General features: G+C 41.5%; 1 protein-coding gene across 1 annotated transcript; it reads left to right on the plus strand.

Annotated features, from left to right (window-relative positions):
- The first annotated feature begins 7,234 nt into the window (after positions 1 to 7,234).
- Positions 7,235 to 19,820, plus strand: LOC114547055 (myosin-J heavy chain-like). The gene is made up of 26 exons (XM_028566288.1): positions 7,235 to 7,297; positions 7,372 to 7,446; positions 8,889 to 9,014; positions 9,092 to 9,154; positions 9,625 to 9,687; positions 9,887 to 9,949; positions 10,042 to 10,104; positions 10,185 to 10,247; positions 10,356 to 10,418; positions 11,984 to 12,046; positions 13,305 to 13,367; positions 13,813 to 13,875; positions 13,955 to 14,017; positions 14,164 to 14,226; positions 14,338 to 14,400; positions 14,509 to 14,571; positions 14,912 to 14,974; positions 15,444 to 15,506; positions 15,586 to 15,648; positions 16,140 to 16,202; positions 16,440 to 16,502; positions 16,960 to 17,022; positions 17,102 to 17,164; positions 17,311 to 17,373; positions 18,673 to 18,801; positions 19,354 to 19,820. The coding sequence occupies exons 1-26, from the start codon at positions 7,264 to 7,266 to the stop codon at positions 19,632 to 19,634; spliced, it is 1,968 nt and encodes a 655-aa protein (XP_028422089.1). The 5' UTR covers positions 7,235 to 7,263; the 3' UTR covers positions 19,635 to 19,820.
- Positions 19,821 to 20,000: the final 180 nt, after the last annotated feature.

The following is a 20,000-nucleotide window of genomic DNA, read 5'->3' on the forward strand; positions in this document are numbered from 1 at the left end:
TGTTAACTAGCATGTTAGCGATGAGTAATTACTAATGTTAACTAGCATGTTAGTGATCAGTAATTACTAATGTTAACTAGCATGTTAGTGATCAGTAATTACTAATGTTAACTAGCATGTTAGTGATCAGTAATTAGCCTGTGTCTATGTTATCTCCTTACATATACCTACACTCTCCGTCTCTGTGAGATTGGGAATGATTGAGATTTCTCTCTCACAGCTACCAGAAGACTTCACACTTTCAGACACGTTGCTCACGTCACATCTACGTCTTCAAGCTCAGTTGGAGGCTGCTCAGTAACACTCAGCCAGCACCGGGAAAGACACTTCTGATATCCTCCACTATGTTAAGCCCCGCCCACCGACTCTATACACGATGTGATTGGCCTGACTAGAGTTTGGTTTTTCCAGCTCGCAAGCCAACGGAGAGTTACTAGACGACCCTGGCTGCAAATTACATTTGCTGCCACTAAGGTGGGTCTAAAATTTCTAGGCTACTCTCCACCAGCAGTTATTCCTTTGTCTTCACTGACCAATGACAAGCAAAGAAAACAGGCTCCGCCCTCCTTCAACTGCGATGGCTGCAGCTGATTGGACGAAGGCGTCATGTGGGCCTGTTTGCTCCCGGATTTCAAAACAGACCAACTATCTGATGTGATAGGATGTCGAATTCCTACTGACCCAAATTGTTTTGTTACTTAATGATGACTCTAAATTAAACCTGCTTGGGAAACAGAAGACAGTTTGGTTAGCCGGCTCAACCTGCAACCAAGAAAAGGATAGCTCAGCGCTGGCTGTGTTTGTCGGTTCTGTGTGTTTAAAAATATATAAAAAAACAACAAAAAATATATCTTAAAAAAAACTTGCCGTCTTGTTTCAAATACGATCTCGTATTTTACGAAGATAGTTCACCCAAACATGTTTCTGAAAACATTTTAAGAGAGAAATAGGCCGTGCAGTTGTCTTCATTTCAGATCGACAAAGGTCAGTTTAAAAGATTTTTTTGGGAGGCGTTGAGCCGAGCCGGGCTGCTCCTCATTTAGATACAACTGCCTGAATTCAACTTTACTGTTCTGTGAGAAATAGAAAACAGAATCCAGGTGAAGTCTGGTTCAGTCTGTTGAGTTTGTATTGTTTGTTTATTAATAATGAATTATTAATTAACAGGCGCTGTGTCGAGATCGGCAGCAGACTGAACTCCAGCCAGCTTCACCTGCAGCTTCAGCTGGACGAGCTCAAGAGAAACTCTGCAGGTTGGTCACATGATCACTCAGGAATGGAGATTTTTTATTCATCTTTAAATAGTTTTTGTATTCAATTTAATTCCATACTCAAATTAGTCCCATATTAGTCCCATACTTAAAAAGATACGCCACCGTTTGTTGAAACAGGGCTTATCTCGGTCTCCTCTAGCTGTAGATAGGTGGGGTCTCCCCTAGCTGTAGATAGGTGGGGTCTCCCCTAGCTGTAGATAGGTGAGGTCTCCCCTAGCTGTAGATAGGTGGGGTCTCCCCTAGCTGTAGATAGGTGGGGTCTCCTTTAGCTGTAGATAGGTGGGGTCTCCTCTAGCTGTAGATAGGTGGGGTCTCCCCTAGCTGTAGATAGGTGGGGTCTCCTTTAGCTGTAGATAGGTGGGGTCTCCTCTAGCTGTAGATAGGTGGGGTCTCCCCTAGCTGTAGATAGGTGGGGTCTCCCCTAGCTGTAGATAGGTGGGGTCTCCTTTAGCTGTAGATAGGTGGGGTCTCCTCTAGCTGTAGATAGGTGGGGTCTCCCCTAGCTGTAGATAGGTGGGGTCTACTCTAGCTGTAGATAGGTGGGGTCTCCCCTAGCTGTAGATAGGTGGAGTCTCCCCTAGCTGTAGATAGGTGGGGTCTCCTTTAGCTGTAGATAGGTGGGGTCTCCTCTAGCTGTAGATAGGTGGGGTCTCTCCTGGCTGTAGATAGGTGGGGTCTCCCCTAGCTGTAGAAAGGTGGGCCAACGCATTTTTTGTGCATGCATCGTTTAGCAGCGCCCGCCCGCCAGTTAGCTTAAGCGTAGTGAATGGAATCCTATGTTGCGGTTAGCATGTTGTGAGTAACAGTGAGCCAACAAAAGACAAAATAAACAACGTAGTTACTTGCACTGAGACAAAAATGCGTTGGTCCACCTATCTACAGCCAGGGGAGACCGTGATAAGAACTATTTCAACAAACAGGGGCATATCCCTTTAACTTATTCCCATATTAGCCCAATGCTTAACTTAGTATGAACCTAGCAGGTAACATCATCAACTCTTAAATGCTACTTTCAATACATAATTAATTAAACCATTAAATAAAACATGAATCGTTTCCTGTTCAGCTCTGGAGGTCAGACTGAGTGACGATGAGACACAGCTGGAAGATCTGAAGACAGAAAACAGAGGTACATACCTTAAACATATCCTCCTAATTAAACTGGAGGATCCAACATGAGCCTCTTTCTGACCAAGTAGTTACAGGAACGTAGTTATAGGAACAGTCCACTTCTAAACAGTTCGACTAACTACTCTCCCCCAAAACAGGTTTTTATATTTGCATTCACACTGGCCAAGTGGCCATAAGAACTGACCTTTTGTTATTATAATCACAGCCATCTAACCAACACTACGTAGAAAAGGGAAAAGACCAAAAGACCCTGCCCTAAAGTAGGAGCTGAAAGAGTTATAGGAACTGCAGCCAGAGGAACTTAATGATCCCCAAATTGGTCCATTCATAACAGGAGAAATAAAGGGTTCTAGGAATGTTATGTTCTAGGAACTGCAAAAATCCCTCTGGTCAGAAAGCGGCTATGGTTCCTGAGTAACTCCTTTATCAATGTAAATTAACCCTAAACTGTTTTCTCTTTAGAGCTGGAGGTCAGACTGAGTGTTAGCGAGAAACAGCTGGAAGATCTGAAGACAGAAAACACAGGTAACACTCTGAAGGTTTCAAACCAACTTCAGATTATTAAATGTTATCTGAATAAAGTGGAAACTAATGTATTTTAGCTCAAACTGTGCATGTAGTGCTTCTTCAAACTGAAACTGTGGAGGATCCAGTAATGTTCCCTGAGGAACTCCTTCATCATCCTGATAATACAGATGATTAAATTCCCTCTTTATGTTTTGATTTTGTGTTTTTTAGTTCAGTCTGATCAACTTTCTTTGATGGAGTCCAGGCTGACAGACAGACACAACAACACTACAGGTAAACTTATATTTACTTTATTATTTTCATCAACACAAAGTGGTAAGCTGGAGCTCCCATATTAGTCCCATAATTCACTTAGTATGAACCTAGTAGGTAACATCATCAACTCTTCAATGCTACTTTCAATGCATCATTAATTAAACTGTTAAATAAAACATGAATTGTTTCCTGTTCAGCTCTGGAGGTCAGACTGAGTGATGATGAGAAACAGCTGGAAGATCTGAAGACAGAAAACACAGGTACAACCGTTAAACATATCTTCAGAATCAATCAATCATCAGCTGTGGAGGATCTAACATGGTTCCTAGAGGAACTCCTTTTTAAAAAGTGTGAATGAGCCTGAAATAGGGGTGCACTGATCCGATACTAAGATTGGATATCGGTCCCTATATTGACAAAATAGCTGGATCGGAGATTGGAAAAATTAACAGATCCACGGGCCGATCCAGTTTTGTTAGTTTTTTCCCTCCGTCACACATGCTGGAAGAGTTGGGTGTACAAATAAATGAGAATTTCAATACATTACATTTATGTTATTTTGTCTTAGTTAGGAAAGTAATGTTTAGTTAGGAAAAGTCTGGTGCCTTTAGTCTCTTCCACATGGTGGAAGAAAGGTATACGGTGTATTATTAATTCAACAACGGTATCGGACTGGTATCGGGTATCGACAGATACACAAATCCCAGGCATCGGTATTGGGACTGAAAAAGTCGGATACACTACCCTGAAATGATTTCTCTTTAGAGCTGGAGGTCAGACTGAGTGACAGTGAAAAACAGCTGGAAGATCTGAAGGCAGAAAACACAGTTAACACTCTGAAGGTTTCAAAATAAATATAGATTTATATAATATATTTATGTATTATTCAACTGTGACATTCATACAAAGTGCAAAAAAGTTTGGAGCTCAAAGAAACAAAAGGGAAGGGGGCGAACACACACTCGGGACAGAGAAGGACAGCTGCCCCATAACATATAAACCTGAATTAACCCTAGACTGATCATCTTTCTTTGAGGGAGTGACAGACTGACAGATTGATCAGATCTTCACTGTTTCCTGTTCAGCTCTGGAGGTCAGACTGAGTGTCGGTGAGAAACAGCTGGAAGATCTGAAGACAGAAAACTCAGTTCAGTCTGAACAGCTTTCCTCGTTGGAGTCCAGACTGAATATCACACACAAGAACACTACAGGTTGACTTATTTTATATTTAATATCTGTATCAACACTAGTGCTCTTTAGTTATTAATTAATCAGATACTTACTGTTTTCTCTTTAGAGCTGGAGGTCAGACTAAGTGATAGTGAGAAACAGCTGGAAGATCTGAAGACAGAAAACACAGGTACAACCCTTAAACTTATCTTCTGACTGAAACTGTAGAGGATCCAATATGTTTCCCTGAGGAACTCCTTTATAATGTTACAATTGCGTTTCTGACCCAGAGCACAGAGATACCACACAACACACAGAGTAACCATTTCAAGATGTTTAATAAAAGTCTGTACTTAGAATAAGAAGGAATAAAAAGGGAAAGGGGAGAGAACACACCCACTAGGGACAGGGAAGGACAGCTGCCCCATAACATATAAACCTGAATTAACCCTAGACTGATCATCTTTCTTTGAGGGAGTGACAGACTGACAGATTGATCAGATATTCACTGTTTCCTGTTCAGCTCTGGAGGTCAGACTGAGTGCCGGTGAGAAACAGCTGGAAGATCTGAAGACAGAAAACTCAGTTCAGTCTGAACAGCTTACCTCGTTGGAGTCCAGACTGAATATCACACACAAGAACACTACAGGTTGACTTATTTTTATATTTAATATCTGTATCAACACTAGTGGTCTTTAGTTATTAATTAATCAGATACTTACTGTTTTCTCTTTAGAGCTGGAGGTCAGACTGAGTGTCGGTGAGAAACAGCTGGAAGATCTGAAGACAGAAAACACAGGTACATGGCAACCCGATTATCGGCCGTCGGTCAGTCTGGCGAGGTCAGTGACTCGAGTCTGTTCGATGTGTCGGAGGTGCCGTCGGTCTTCATCTTGGCCGATTTGACTTGTTGAATCGGCCAGTGGGCAGTCGGACTCAATGACCAATCTGATTGGTGGAGTGCTAGCCCTTGACTAGAGAATCAGTGCATGAGAAAACCGGAGCTGCCAGCGCCAGTATCTTCTTATTACTAGCCATCGTATTTTCTTTCGTTCAGCGAGTAATGACACCAACAATCCTTCTTGACTACTATCACCTCTTTCTGATGAAAACAAGGACTGATGACAGCGTGCTCTGTGTTTACGAGGTCTACAGAGATGTTCCATCTTTTATGGTTTTAAATTTTTTGGGCGACAATACTAGAGATGGCCCGATACCGTTGTTTGCTTCCCGATATTGATTCCAATACCTGAACTTGCATATCAGCCAATATCAAGTACCAATCCGAAACTAGTCGTGTCATATATTTTATTATGTTTTAAGAACTGTATACTACTATCTCTGTATGGATGTGATATGATTTCTATCTCTGTTGTCTGTCTGGCTCAGGTTAAACTCTTTGTGAAACATGAACAAACACAAACAATGAATGCCACAGAACTTCATTTTATTCTCCAGTTTGACAGTCAGTTATAACGAAAAAAAAACATAAATAAACTACTGTAACGTAGATTTTCTTTAGGGCTTTATTACGTGGTATCGGATCGGTGCATACCAGCATTTTAGGCAGTATCGGAGCCGGTATCGGACCATCTCTAGACAATACAGATTAGTGCGCCTGCTGTTATGGAGACATATTGCATCTCACGCTAGTGCAGAACGTAAGCTCAAGTCAGCATCTCTTCGGTTTGTTCTGAGGCACTTTTTTGAACTCGGTGAGCCGACTGATCGGTCCAACTGCCTTTTCTGCCGACGGTCAGCCTTCGGGTTGGTGTGTCAGAGCCTTTAAACATATCTTTAGACTGAAACTGTTGAGGCTCCAATACGTTTCCCTGGGGGACACCTTTATGAACCTGAATTAACCCTAAACTGTTTTCTCTTTAGAGCTGGAGGTCAGAATGAGTGACAGTGAGAAACAGCTGGAAGATCTGAAGACAGGAAACACAGGTACAACCCTTAAACATATCTTGAAACTGTGGAGGATCCAGGAAGGTTCCCTGAGGAACTCCTTTATAAACATGAATGAGCCCTGATGGTTGTTTTGAGGGTTTTTCCAGAATCTGCTGATCCTCTGAGCTGTGTAATATAAACCATTGTTATTGGGGTATTATGAAGAAGACATTTGTTTGTTTTGATTTTGTGTTTTTAGTTCAGTCTGATAAACTTTCCTTGATGGAGTCCAGACTGACAGACGGAAACAACAACACTACAGGTAGACTTGTATTTACACTCATCTTTCTATTCTGTACTTTACCTTAAATCCAGACTTAGTGAATGTATGAATGAATCATCTGATTGTTGATCAGCTCTGGAGGTAAGACTGAGATCCACTCAGACACAGCTGGAACAGCTGGAGAATCACACTGCAGGTAACATCATCAACTCTTCAATGCTACTTTCAGTTCATCATTAATTAAACCGTTAAATAAAACATGAATCGTTTCCTGTTCAGCTCTGGAGGTCAGACTGAGTGACGATGAGAAACATCTGGAAGATCTGAAGACAGAAAACACAGGTACACACCTTAAACATATCCTCCTACTTAAACTGTGGAGGATCCAACATGGTTCCCAGAGGAACTCCTTTATAAATATGAATTAACCCTGAAATGTTTTCTCTTTAGAGCTGGAGGTAAGACTGAGTGACAGCGAGAAACAGCTGGAAGATCTGACGATAGAAAACTCAGGTAACACTCTGAAGGTTTCAAGCTAACTTCAGTTTATTAAATGTTATGTGAATAAAGTGGAATATAATTTATTGTAGCTCAAACTGTGCATGTAGTGCTTCTTCAAACTGAAACTGTGGAGGATCCAGTAATGTTCCCTGAGGAACTCCTTCATCGATTAAATTCCCTCTTTATGTTTTGATTTTGTGTTTTTTAGTTCAGTCTGATCAACTTTCCTTGATGGAGTCCAGACTGACAGACAACAACACTAAAGGTAGACTTATATTTACTTTATTATTTTCATCAACACAAGTGGTAATTAGGTATTAATTAATCAAATATTTACAGTTTTCTCTATCGAGCTGGAGGTCAGACTGAGTGACAGTGAGAAACAGCTGGAAGATCTGAAGACAGAAAACACAGGTAACAATCTGAAAGTTTCAAACTACATATATATTTATATATTAATAAATAAAAATATTCAGCCCAGGACCTCATCTAATAATAGCTGCTTTCAGACTGGAGGGATTTTTGCAGTTCCTAGACCACAACATTCCTATATAACGTTTTTCTCCTGTTCAGACTGGACCAATTTGGGGATTATTAAAGGAACACGCCGACTTATTGGGACTTAAGCTTATTCAGTGCATCCCCCAGAGTTAGACAAGTCCATACATACCCTTCTCATCTCCGTGCGTGCTGTAAGGCTGTCTGACGGCTCAGCGAATAAGTGACAAAATAACGCCAACATGTTTCTATTTCCATGTTGTGATTTGTAGAGTCACAGCGTGTACAAAAAACAACATAACGTGAGACACAGCCATCTTCTAACCCTAAACAAACTGGGAACTATATTCTCAGAAGGCGAAGCTCGGCTACTTGGGTGGAGTGATATGCTCGCAGCAAGCCTGTCTGAGAATATAGTTCCCAATTTGTTTATTGTTAGAAGATGGCTGTGTCTCGTGTTACGTTGTTTTTTGTACACGCTGTGACTCTACAAATCACAACATGGAAATAGGAACATGTTTGCGTTATCTTGTCACTTTTGTCACTTATTCGGAGCAGTAGGATTACTGGAACCAGTCACCTGCATGTTCTGTGCTGGCCTGCTGCTGCTGGATCCGTCAGACAGCGTTACAGCACACACGGAGATGAGAAGGGTATGTATCGACGGTGAATAAGCTAAATTCCCAATAAGTCAGCGTGTTCCTTCAAGTTCCTCTGACCAAAGTTCCTGTAACTCTTTCAGCTCATACTTCAGGGCAGGGTCTTTTCCCTTTTCTGCATAGTGGGGGTTAAATGGCTGTGTTATAATAACAAAAGGTCAGTTCTTATTCGACCACCTGGCCAGTGTGAATGCAAATGGAAAAAACTGTTTTTGGGGGAGAGTAGTTAGTAGAACTGTTTAGAAGTGGACTGTTTCTATAACTACGTTCCTGTAACTACTTTGTCGGTAAGAGGCTTATATATAGATTTATAGTAGTGTGTTATTATATATAAATACATTAGCTAAGACCTTTATACAAAATGATAAAGACAAAGTTTTTGGCTCAATGAAAAACAAAAACAAAATGATACTTCGGAGTATCCCACATGGTTCCCTGAGGAACTCCTTTATGAAGTCAGACATGCAGGCCTCATCATAACATCAGGACGCAAGTGGGCAGCTAATTCATCTGTTGCACAAGCTGAGAGCATGTTGAAGCTACGCGATATCAAAAAAAATCTAAATAAAATTATGGAGTATCCAGCATGGTTCCCTGAGGAACTCCTTTATAAACCTTAATTAACCCTAGACTGATCATCTTTCTTTGAGGGAGTGACAGACTGACAGATTAATCAGATATTCACTGTTTCCTGTTCAGCTCTGGAGGTCAGACTGAGTGTCGGTGAGAAACAGCTGGAAGATCTGAAGACAGAAAACTCAGTTCAGTCTGAACAGCTTTCCTCGTTGGAGTCCAGACTGAATATCACACACAAAAACACTACAGGTTGACTTATTTTTATATTTGTATCACTAGTGGTTTTTAGTTATTAATTAATCAGATACTTACTTTTTTCTCTTTAGAGCTGGAGGTCAGACTGAGTGTTAGTGAAAAACAGCTGGAAGATCTGAAGACAGAAAACACAGGTACAACCCTTAAACATATCTTCAGACTGAAACTGTAGAGGATCCAATACCTTTCCCTGGGGGACACCTTCACAGTAGTCTGGATGTTATCTAGCCTCGCCTCGAGTTTGGAAAACGCTGTGTTGAATTCAGCTTGGAAAAAAGTCGTGAACTCAGCCAAGAGCGAGGCCTTGTGCTCGGCTAGCATAGCGGTTAGCATGGATATTGCGGTGCCCGACATCGAGTCACCCTTCTCTTGGTCTTCTTTCTTTGACTTGTTGGACATCCTCCCGACTTGGCGTAATGCTGCCAAGTATAGTTAGATATTAGTGGCTAGTTGCAGCTCTTTAGCTGGACTGTAAAGACGGTTAAAGTTGAAAAGGGTGGGAGCGAGGAATAAAGCTACTACTCCATCGCGCAGCTCACTGGAAGTCTCTCTCTGGGGGATGCCTTTATTAACCTAAATTTACCCTAAACTGTGTTGTCTTTAGAGCTTGAGGTCAGACTGAGTGACAGCCAGAAACAGCTGGAAGATCTGAAGACAGAAAACACAGGTACAACCTTAAATATATCTTGAAACTGAAACAGTGGAGGATCCAGGAAGGTTCCCTGAGGAACTCCTTTATAAACATGAATGAACCCCGATGCTTGTTTGTTTTTTTCAGAATCTGCTGATAAGTTGTGTTATATAAATCATTGTTATTGGGGTATTTTGAAAAAGACATTTGTTTGTTTTGATTTTGTGTTTTTTAGTTCAGTCTGATAAACTTTCCTTGATGGAGTCCAGACTGACAGACGGACACAACAACACTACAGGTAGACTTGTATTTACACTCATTTTTCTATTCTGGACTGCCTTAAATCCAGACTCAGTGAATGTATGAATTAATCATCTGATTGTTGATCAGCTCTAGAGGTAAGACTGAGATCCACTCAGACACAGCTGGAACAGCTGGAGAATCACACTGCAGGTAACATCAACTCTTCAATGCTACTTTCAGTTCATCATTAATTAAACCGTTAAATAAAACATGAATCATTTCCTGTTCAGCTCTGGAGGTCAGACTGAGTGACGATGAGACACAGCTGGAAGATCTGAAGACAGAAAACACAGGTACACACCTTAAACATATCCTCTTACTTAAACTGTGGAGGATCCAACATGGTTCCCAAAGGAACTCCTTTATAAACCTGAATTAATCCTGAAATGTTCTCTCGTTAGAGCTGGAGGTCAGACTGAGTGTTAGCAAGAAACAGCTGGAATATCTGAAGACAGAATACACAGGTACACACCTTAAAGGTCCTATGACATGCTGCTTTTTGGATGCTTTTATATAGGCCTTAGTGGTCCCCTAATACTGTATCTGAAGTCTCTTTTACTGTATATAGGCCTTAGTGGTCCCCTAATACTGTATCTGAAGTCTCTTTTATATAGGCCTTAGTGGTCCCCTAATACTGTATCTGAATTCTCTTTTATATATACCTTAGTGGTCCCCTAATACTGTATCTGAAGTCTCTTTTATATAGACCTTAGTGGTCCCCTAATACTGTATCTGAAGTCTCTTTCATGTAGGCCTTAGTGGTCCCCTAATACTGTATCTGAAGTCTCTTTTATATAGACCTTAGTGATCCCCTAATATTGTATCTGAAGTATCTTTTATATAGACCTTAGTGGTCCCCTAATACTGTATCTGAAGTCTCTTTCATGTAGGCCTTAGTGGTCCCCTAATACTGTATCTGAAGTCTCTTTTATATAGACCTTAGTGATCCCCTAATATTGTATCTGAAGTCTCTTTTATATAGACCTTAGTGGTCCCCTAATACTGTATCTGAAGTCTCTTTCATGTAGGCCTTAGTGGTCCCCTAATACTGTATCTGAAGTATCTTTTATATAGACCTTAGTGGTCCCCTAATATTGTATCTGAAGTATCTTTTATATAGACCTTAGTGGTCCCCTAATACTGTATCTGAAGTCTCTTTTATATAAACCTTAGTGGTCCCCTAATACTGTATCTGAAGTCTCTTTTATATAGACCTTAGTGGTCCCCTAATATTGTATCTGAAGTATCTTTTATATAGACCTTAGTGGTCCCCTAATACTGTATCTGAAGTCTCTTTTATATAGACCTTAGTGGTCCCCTAATACTGTATCTGAAGTCTCTTTTATATATACCTTACTGGTCCCCTAATACTGTATCTGAAGTCTCTTTTATATAGGCCTTAGTGGTCCCCTAATACTGTATCTGAAGTCTCTTTTATATAGGCCTTAATGGTCCCCTAATATTGTATCTGAAGTATCTTTTCCGAAATTCAGCCTTGGTGCAGAATTACAGCCACTAGAGCCAGTCCCACAATGAGCTTTCCTTAGGATGTGACATTTCTGTGTCTGTAGCAATTGAGGAGGAGATGGGGGGGCAAGGTGGAGGGTGGGGGTGTGGTCTTGACCAACTACCATACTTCACTTGTTTGAAAGCCATGATGTCTCTCTTTCTCATGGGCGGGCCAAATTCTCTGGGCGGGCAAAGCAGAGAAAGGGGAGGTAACTTTTCCCCTTATGACCTCATAAGGAGAAGATTCCTGATTGGTCCATCTGAGCTTTCATTTTCTCAAAGGCAGAGCAGGATACCCAGGGCTCGGTTTACACCATCACCATTTCTAGCCACTTGGGGACCATAGGCAGGCTGGGGGAACTCATATTAATGTTAAAAAACCTCATAAAGTGACATTTTCAAATGTATCCTCTCACTTAAACTGTGGAGGATCCAAAATGGTTCCCTGAGGAACTCCTTCATCATCCTGATAATACAGATGATTAAATTCCCTCTTTATGTTTTGATTTTGTGTTTTCAGTTCAGTCTGATCAACTTTCTTTGATGGAGTCCAGACTGACAGACAGACACAACAACACTACAGGTAGACTTATATTTACTTTATTATTTTCATCAACACAGGTGGTAATTAGGTATTACGTGGTAATTAGTAATTATGTATTAGGTTAAAGCCAGCAAAGGCAACCTGACTGTTGTCTGGCTGGATTTGGCCAATGCCTAAGGATCAATCCCTCACGCCTTCATCCATGCAGCATTAGACCACTACCACATCCTTCAGCACATCAATAGAATGATCACCAGCTACTTTGGTGGAATCCAGCTACGATTCAAGACGGCCCATTTTACAACTCAGTGGCAAAGCCTGGAAAAGGGTATTGTAACTGGCTGCACAATCTTCCCCCCATCGTCTTTGTCATGGGACTGAACCTCCTAATAAGAGCTGCAGAGAACGAAGCCCGGGGTCCAAAAATGGAGTCAGGCATCCGACAACCCCCAATAAGAGGTTACATGGACGACCTTACCGTGACAGCCACAACCCCTGTGGAGGCGAGGTGGGTGCTAACTGTTCTGGACCACATGGCAACGTGGGCTAGAATGAAGTTTAAGCCAAAGAAATCCAGGAAAATGGTGATCAGGAACGGGAAGTTGACCAACAGGTACAAGCTGCATGTGCAAGAGGAAGTGATTCCATCGATAAAGGAGAATCCAATGAAGTGCCTCAGAAAGTGGTTCGATGACTCACTTACGGACAGGAATAACATAGCCAGTACGGAAAAGCAGATGGAGAAATGGATGAGGAGGATTGAAAAATCAGGGCTCCCTGGGAAGTTTAAAGCATGGCTCTATCAACATGGACTGTTGCCAATACTCATTTGGCTGCTGACTCTGTATGAAGTCCCAATGACATGCATTAAAGGAGTGGAGAGGAAGATCAATAAGTACTTCCGAAAGTGGTTGGGAATCCCTCCAAGCTTCACTGCAGTAGGCCTCTACATAAGATCAGGGCAGCTCCAACTTTCTCTGTCATCCGTGGTTGAGGAATTCAAAGATGCAAAGTGCAGAGTTGTAATGACATACACAGACTCCCAGGATGAACAAGTCACACATAAAGGCCTCATCACAAGATCAGGACGCAATTGGGCAGCTGATTCATCTGTTGCACAAGCTGAGAGGATGTTGAAGATATGTGATATCAAAAAATTCTAAATGAAATTATGGAGTATCCAACATGATTCCCTGAGGAACTTCTTTATAAACCTGAATTAACCCTAGACTGATCATCTTTCTTTGAGGGAGTCCAGACTGACTGATTGATCAGATATTCACTGTTTCCTGTTCAGCTCTGGAGGTCAGACTGAGTGTGGGTGAGAAACAGCTGGAAGATCTGAAGACAGAAAACTCAGGTACAACCCTTAAACATATCTTCAGAATTAAACTGTAGAGGATCCAACATGGTTCCCTGGGGCACATTTTGGACCTCGGGGAGCAGACCGATCAGTCCGACGGTCAGCCATCGGGTTGGTGTGTCAGTGGCTTTATGCTGAGCTCCTTAAACTTTGCTTAACTGAACTCTTTGTCTCAGATTGATCCTTTTGATTTGGTAAACTTAAATCCGATTAAACAAGGCGTGGGAATTAGGTAATTGGAGGCAGATTTCTCCGGCCTTAGGTCCTGTCTTTCACACAAATTCCCTTCATGGTTCCCTGAGGAACTCCTTTATGAACGTGAATGAACCCTGATGGTCTTTACAGAACTTGCTGATCATCTGAGCTGACTAATAAACGTATTATTACGTTAATAAAGCCTTTTGAAGAAGACATTTGATTGTTTTGATTTTATGTTTTTCAGTTCAGTCTGATCAACTTTCTTTGATGGAGTCCAGACTGACAGACAGACACAACAACACTACAGGTAGACATATATTTACTTTATTATTTTCATCAACACAAGTGGTAAATAGGCGTTAATTAATCAGATATTTACTGTTTAGAGCTGGAGGTCAGACTGAGTGTTAGTGAGAAACAGCTGGAAGATCTGAAGACAGAAAACTCAGGTAATACTCTGAAGGTTTCAAACTAACTGCAGATTAATCTGGTTTTAAAAACGAATGAGAAGCTGAAATTTGTGTTAAAAGTCATTCAATATTATTATGAATCAAACTATTTGACCAACAGAAATACACTCTTCTTGTTTTCTCAGTTTTCAGCGTCCGACTAAATGAAAGTGACGAAATTCTGCAGCAGCTCAAAAACACCGACTCAGGTTTGGACTTAACTTCTTTTGGTTTCAACCAGAACATATTTCTGGTCCAGTACGTTTCCCTGAGGAACTCCTTTATAAACCTAAATTAAACCTGAACTGTTTTCTCTTTAGAGCTGGAGGTCAGACTGAGTGACAGCGAGAAACAGCTGGAAGATCTGAAGACAGAAAACACAGGTACAACCCTTAAACGTATCCTCCTGCTTAATTGGTGGAGGATCCAACATGGTTCCCTGAGGAACTTCTTTATAAACCTAAATTAACCCTAAACTGTTTTCTGTTTAGAGCTGGAGGTCAGACTGAGTGTTAATGAGGAACAGCTGGAAGATCTGAAGACAGAAAACACAGGTACACACCTTAAAGGTGCTCTAAATGATGTCACACGTTTTTTAGGCTACAACGTTTTTTGTCACATACAGTAAACATCTGCTCACTATCTGCTAGCTGCCTGTCCCCTGAACACACTGTAAAAAACATCTCCTCACTATCTGCTAGCTGCCTGTCCCCTGAACACACTGTAAAAAACATCTCCTCACTATCTGCTAGCTGCCTGTCCCCTGAACACACTGTAAAAAAACATCTCCTCACTATAAACATATCTTTAGACTGAAACTGTGGAAGATCCAGTACGTTTCCCTGAGGATCTCCTTTATAAACCTAAATTAACCCTAAACTGTTCTCTCTTTAGAGCTGGAGGTCAGACTGAGGGACAGCCAGAAACAGCTGGAAGATCTGAAGACTGAAAACTCAGGTACAACCCTTAAACATATCTTCAGAATTAAACTGTAGAGGATCCAACATGGTTCCCTGGGGCACATTTTGGACCTCGGGGAGCAGACCGATCAGTCCGACGGTCAGCCATCGGGTTGGTGTGTCAGTGGCTTTATGCTGAGCTCCTTAAACTTTGCTTAACTGAACTCTTTGTCTCAGATTGATCCTTTTGATTTGGTAAACTTAAATCCGATTAAAGAAGGCATGGGAATTAGGTAATTGGAGTCAGATTTCTCTGGCCTTAGGGCCTTATTTCAGGCCTGTCTTTCACACAAATTCCCTTCATGGTTCCCTGAGGAACTCCTTTATGAACGTGAATGAACCCTGATGGTTGTTATGATGGTCTTTACAGAACTTGCTGATCATCTGAGCTGACTAATAAACTTATTATTACGTTAATGAAGCCTTTTGAAGAAGACATTTGATTGTTTTGATTTTGTGTTTTTCAGTTCAGTCTGATCAACTTTCTTTGATGGAGTCCAGACTGATAGACAGACACAACAACACTACAGGTAGACATATATTTACTTCATTATTTTCATCAACACAAGTGGTAATTAGGTGTTAATTAATCAAACATTTACTGTTTAGAGCTGGAGGTCAGACTGAGTGTTAGTGAGAAACAGCTGGAAGATCTGAAGACAGAAAACTCAGGTAATACTCTGAAGGTTTCAAACTAACTGCAGATTAATCTGGTTTTAAAAACGAATGAGAAGCTGAAATTTGTGTTAAAAGTCATTCAATATTATTATGAATCAAACTATTTGACCAACAGAAATACACTCTTCTTGTTTTCTCAGTTTTCAGCGTCCAACTAAATGAAAGTGACAAAATTCTGCAGCAGCTCAAAAACACCGACTCAGGTTTGGACTTAACTTCTTTTGGTTTCAACCAGAACATATTTCTGGTCCAGTACGTTTCCCTGAGGAACTCCTTTATAAACCTAAATTAACCCTGAACTGTTTCCTGTTCAGCTCTGGAGGTCAGACTGAGTGACAGCGAGAAACAGCTGGAAGATCTGAAGACAGAAAACACAGGTACAACCCTTAAACGTATCCTCCTGCTTAATTGGTGGAGGATCCAACATGGTTCCCTGAGGAACTTCTTTATAAACCTAAATTAACCCTAAACTGTTTTCTGTTTAGAGCTGGAGGTCAGACTGAGTGTTAATGAGGAACAGCTGGAAGATCTGAAGACAGAAAACACAGGTACACACCTTAAAGGTGCTCTAAATGATGTCACACGTTTTTTAGGCTACAACGTTTTTTGTCACATACAGTAAACATCTGCTCACTATCTGCTAGCTGCCTGTCCCCTGAACACACTGTAAAAAACATCTCCTCACTATAAACATATCTTTAGACTGAAACTGTGGAAGATCCAGTACGTTTCCCTGAGGATCTCCTTTATAAACCTAAATTAACCCTAAACTGTTCTCTCTTTAGAGCTGGAGGTCAGACTGAGGGACAGCCAGAAACAGCTGGAAGATCTGAAGACTGAAAACTCAGGTACAACCCTTAAACATCTCTTTAGAATTAAACTGTAGAGGATCCAACATGGTTCCCTGGGGCACATTTTGGACCTCGGGGAGCAGACCGATCAGTCCGACGGTCAGCCATCGGGTTGGTGTGTCAGTGGCTTTATGCTGAGCTCCTTAAACTTTGCTTAACTGAACTCTTTGTCTCAGATTGATCCTTTTGATTTGGTAAACTTAAATCCGATTAAAGAAGGCGTGTGAATTAGGTAATTGGAGGCAGATTTCTCCGGCCTTAGGTCCTGTCTTTCACACAAATTCCCTTCATGGTTCCCTGAGGAACTCCTTTATGAACGTGAATGAACCCTGATGGTTGTTCTGATGGTCTTTACAGAACTTGCTGATCATCTGAGCTGACTAATAAACTTATTATTACGTTAATGAAGCCTTTTGAAGAAGACATTTGATTGTTTTGATTTTGTGTTTTTCAGTTCAGTCTGATCAACTTTCTTTGATGGAGTCCAGACTGACAGACAGACACAACAACACTACAGGTAGACATATATTTACTTTATTATTTTCATCAACACAAGTGGTAAATAGGTGTTAATTAATCAGATATTTACTGTTTAGAGCTGGAGGTCAGACTGAGTGTTAGTGAGAAACAGCTGGAAGATCTGAAGACAGAAAACTCAGGTAATACTCTGAAGGTTTCAAACTAACTGCAGATTAATCTGGTTTTAAAAACGAATGAGAAGCTGAAATTTGTGTTAAAAGTCATTCAATATTATTATCAATCAAACTATTTGACCAACAGAAATACACTCTTCTTGTTTTCTCAGTTTTCAGCGTCCGACTAAATGAAACTGACGAAATTCTGCAGCAGCTCAAAAACACCGACTCAGGTTTGGACTTAACTTCTTTTGGTTTCAACCAGAACATATTTCAACTTCACAATAACATGTTAATATATACAGTAATATCTTAATATATTAAACAACAGTCACTGATAGTAATCAACAACCACATTTACTGTGGATCGAAATAGGATTCACAAATTGGTGTTTAAGTAATTTTTTTTTAAAGCTCCCATATTATGCTCATTTTCAGGTTCATTATTGTTTTTTGACGTTGTACCAGAATGGGTTTACATGGTTTAATTATCAAAAAAACACCATATTTTTGTTGTACTGCACATTGCTGCAGCTCCTCTTTTCACCCTGTGTTCAGGTCTCTGTTTTAGCTACAGAGTGAGACATCTTTTCTTCTTCTGTACTATCTTTGATTGCACTCGCACATGCTCAGTAGCTCAGATGTAGATCATGTCAGCTAGCTCCATAGACAGTAAAAGAAAGGCTGTTTCTCCAACTTCAGTCAGTTCCAAGGCAGGATCAGCTGGGAGACTTCTTCTAAACCAGGGAGCACATGGAAGTAGTTCTTTTGGAGATTATGGTGAACTAGTGTGTGTTATAGCGGTGCTTTGCTATTGAGAACGAGCTAGCATGCTAGCATTAGTATCCTAACGGTTGCAGTTAGCCAGCTCGGTTTGTCTAGTGACGTAGAAAGTCGTGCAGATTGTGACCAGCTCACCTGGAGACTGAAGGAAGGACACATTCAGAAACCAGATCTCACTCAGAACACTAGGGATGGTTGTTTATTCAAAGTTTGAATGCGTGTGGAAGCACCAGGGACACAAAATAACACCCCAAATCACCAGAAAAAGGGGATTTTGTCATAATATGGGCACTTTAAGATTATTTTTCTGCTTTTATTTTGATAGGACAGCTAGGTAAGACAGAGGGGGAAGACATGCAGGTAATTGTCACAGATCGGATTCGAACCCTAGACCTCTGCGTCGAGGCATAAACCTCTCAGTATATGTGCGCCTGTTCTACCATTGAGCCAATCTGGCCACACGTTTAAGTAACTGTTTAAAAGAAAGTCTGCTTTTGATTTGTCTGATTCTTATCGGGAGCATAATCCGAGTTATATCCATAGTGCTGATAGATTATATTCCAAGCAGAAGTAAAGAAAGTTAGATGTTTATTGTGCATGAATAACGGAAGACTACATAGCCATGATAATCGTTTGTGCATCGTACACACACCTTAGCACTGAAAGAACAACTATATTCTATAAATAACGATGTTGTTATGATGTGTTTTTGTCGCATTAAAAGCTGAAGTGAACGTTTTTTCTTCCAGGTGACCTGAAGGTGGCGTTCTCGGCCGGTCTGACTGATTCAGGGTCAGTCGGACCGTTCGACACGGAGACGACTCTGATCTTCTCCAAAACCATCACCAACATCGGCCGAGCCTACAACCAGACTGCAGGTAAACCACTTCGCTTTAAAGGCCCGATCTTTATCTTTTTATTTAACCACTTTACAGGGAGGAGAGTTCAGGTGCATTCTGGGCATGCTGGTCTTACAGGGAGGTGTGTTCAGGTGCATTCTGGGCGTGCTGGTCTTACAGGGAGGTGTGTTCAGGTGCATTCTGGGCATCTTACAGGGAGGTGTGTTCAGGTGCATTCTGGGCGTGCTGGTCTTACAGGGAGGTGTGTTCAGGTGCATTCTGGGCGTGCTGGTCTTACAGGGAGGTGTGTTCAGGTGCATTCTGGGCGTCTTACAGGGAGGTGTGTTCAGATCTTGAGGCAGCAGGAAGTGATCTCACCATTGACCAACAAAAACCTGGTCTAAAGTCAATAACGCAGCATTTCATTGTTATTTTAACAGAGCATTAGTAAAATGCTCCTAGGCTCGTGCACACTATGCTTGTTACACACAGGGACACACACACACACACACACACAGGGACACACACACACAGTGGACTAAGGTCTGACCATGCGAGACTTAACGTTCCCCCTTGCTCTGTGTCTGTCAGGTGTGTTCACGGCCCCCGTCAGAGGACTTTACTTCTTCAGCTTCACGGCAGCAGATTACCTGAAAGGTTACATGGGTCTCTACCTGTACCGGAACAGCCGGCCAATCCTGTTCAACCTGGACCTGAACGACCACGGCGGCTACGCGTCCACGTCCAACGCCGTGGCCCTGCAGCTGGAGGAGGGCGACCGGGTCCGCCTCGGTCTGCCGGCCAGCTACCGGCTCTACGACGACTCCCGAAACTTCAGCGTCTTCTCGGGCTTCCTGCTGTTTGCCCTCTGACGGGACAGTCCCAGGATAAGGGTGCGAGGGAGACATCCCGTCTGCATAAACTACCCTTTCAGCTGTCGGACTGGACCGAAAAAGACTGGACTTTTATTTTTGGTAGAGACCAACTGTGGTTACAACCGTGATGGACTTGTTTACATCAATGAAGCTCATAAATATTAAAAGGTAAGCTGGTTTTGATTCCACCCTGGACTCTGTTTCTCCGCGTTTGTGTGTCTGATGTGAACAAGAATCCGTGAAACTGGTCCAGTATTAAACCAGAACCGAGCTGTGATGTAACCCTACGGGACTTAATGTTCAGCAGCAGTAAGAGTCCACTAAAAGTTCTGTTGTTGCTGCTGACAGACTCACATTATTATT

Source organism: Perca flavescens, chromosome 20 (assembly GCF_004354835.1).
Source record: "Perca flavescens isolate YP-PL-M2 chromosome 20, PFLA_1.0, whole genome shotgun sequence".
Lineage (NCBI taxonomy): Eukaryota > Metazoa > Chordata > Actinopteri > Perciformes > Percidae > Perca > Perca flavescens.

What these genes read in the sequence shown, in the direction of transcription:
- LOC114547055 (XM_028566288.1), top strand. Translation starts at nt 7,264, where the DNA reads ATGGAGTCCAGACTGACAGACAACAACACTAAAG. An exon ending in TCTGAAGACAGAAAACACAG is followed by an intron (nt 9,688 to 9,886) that starts GTACAACCTTAA and finishes TGTGTTTTTTAG; the next exon opens with TTCAGTCTGATAAACTTTCC. An exon ending in GCTGGAGAATCACACTGCAG is followed by an intron (nt 10,105 to 10,184) that starts GTAACATCAACT and finishes TTTCCTGTTCAG; the next exon opens with CTCTGGAGGTCAGACTGAGT.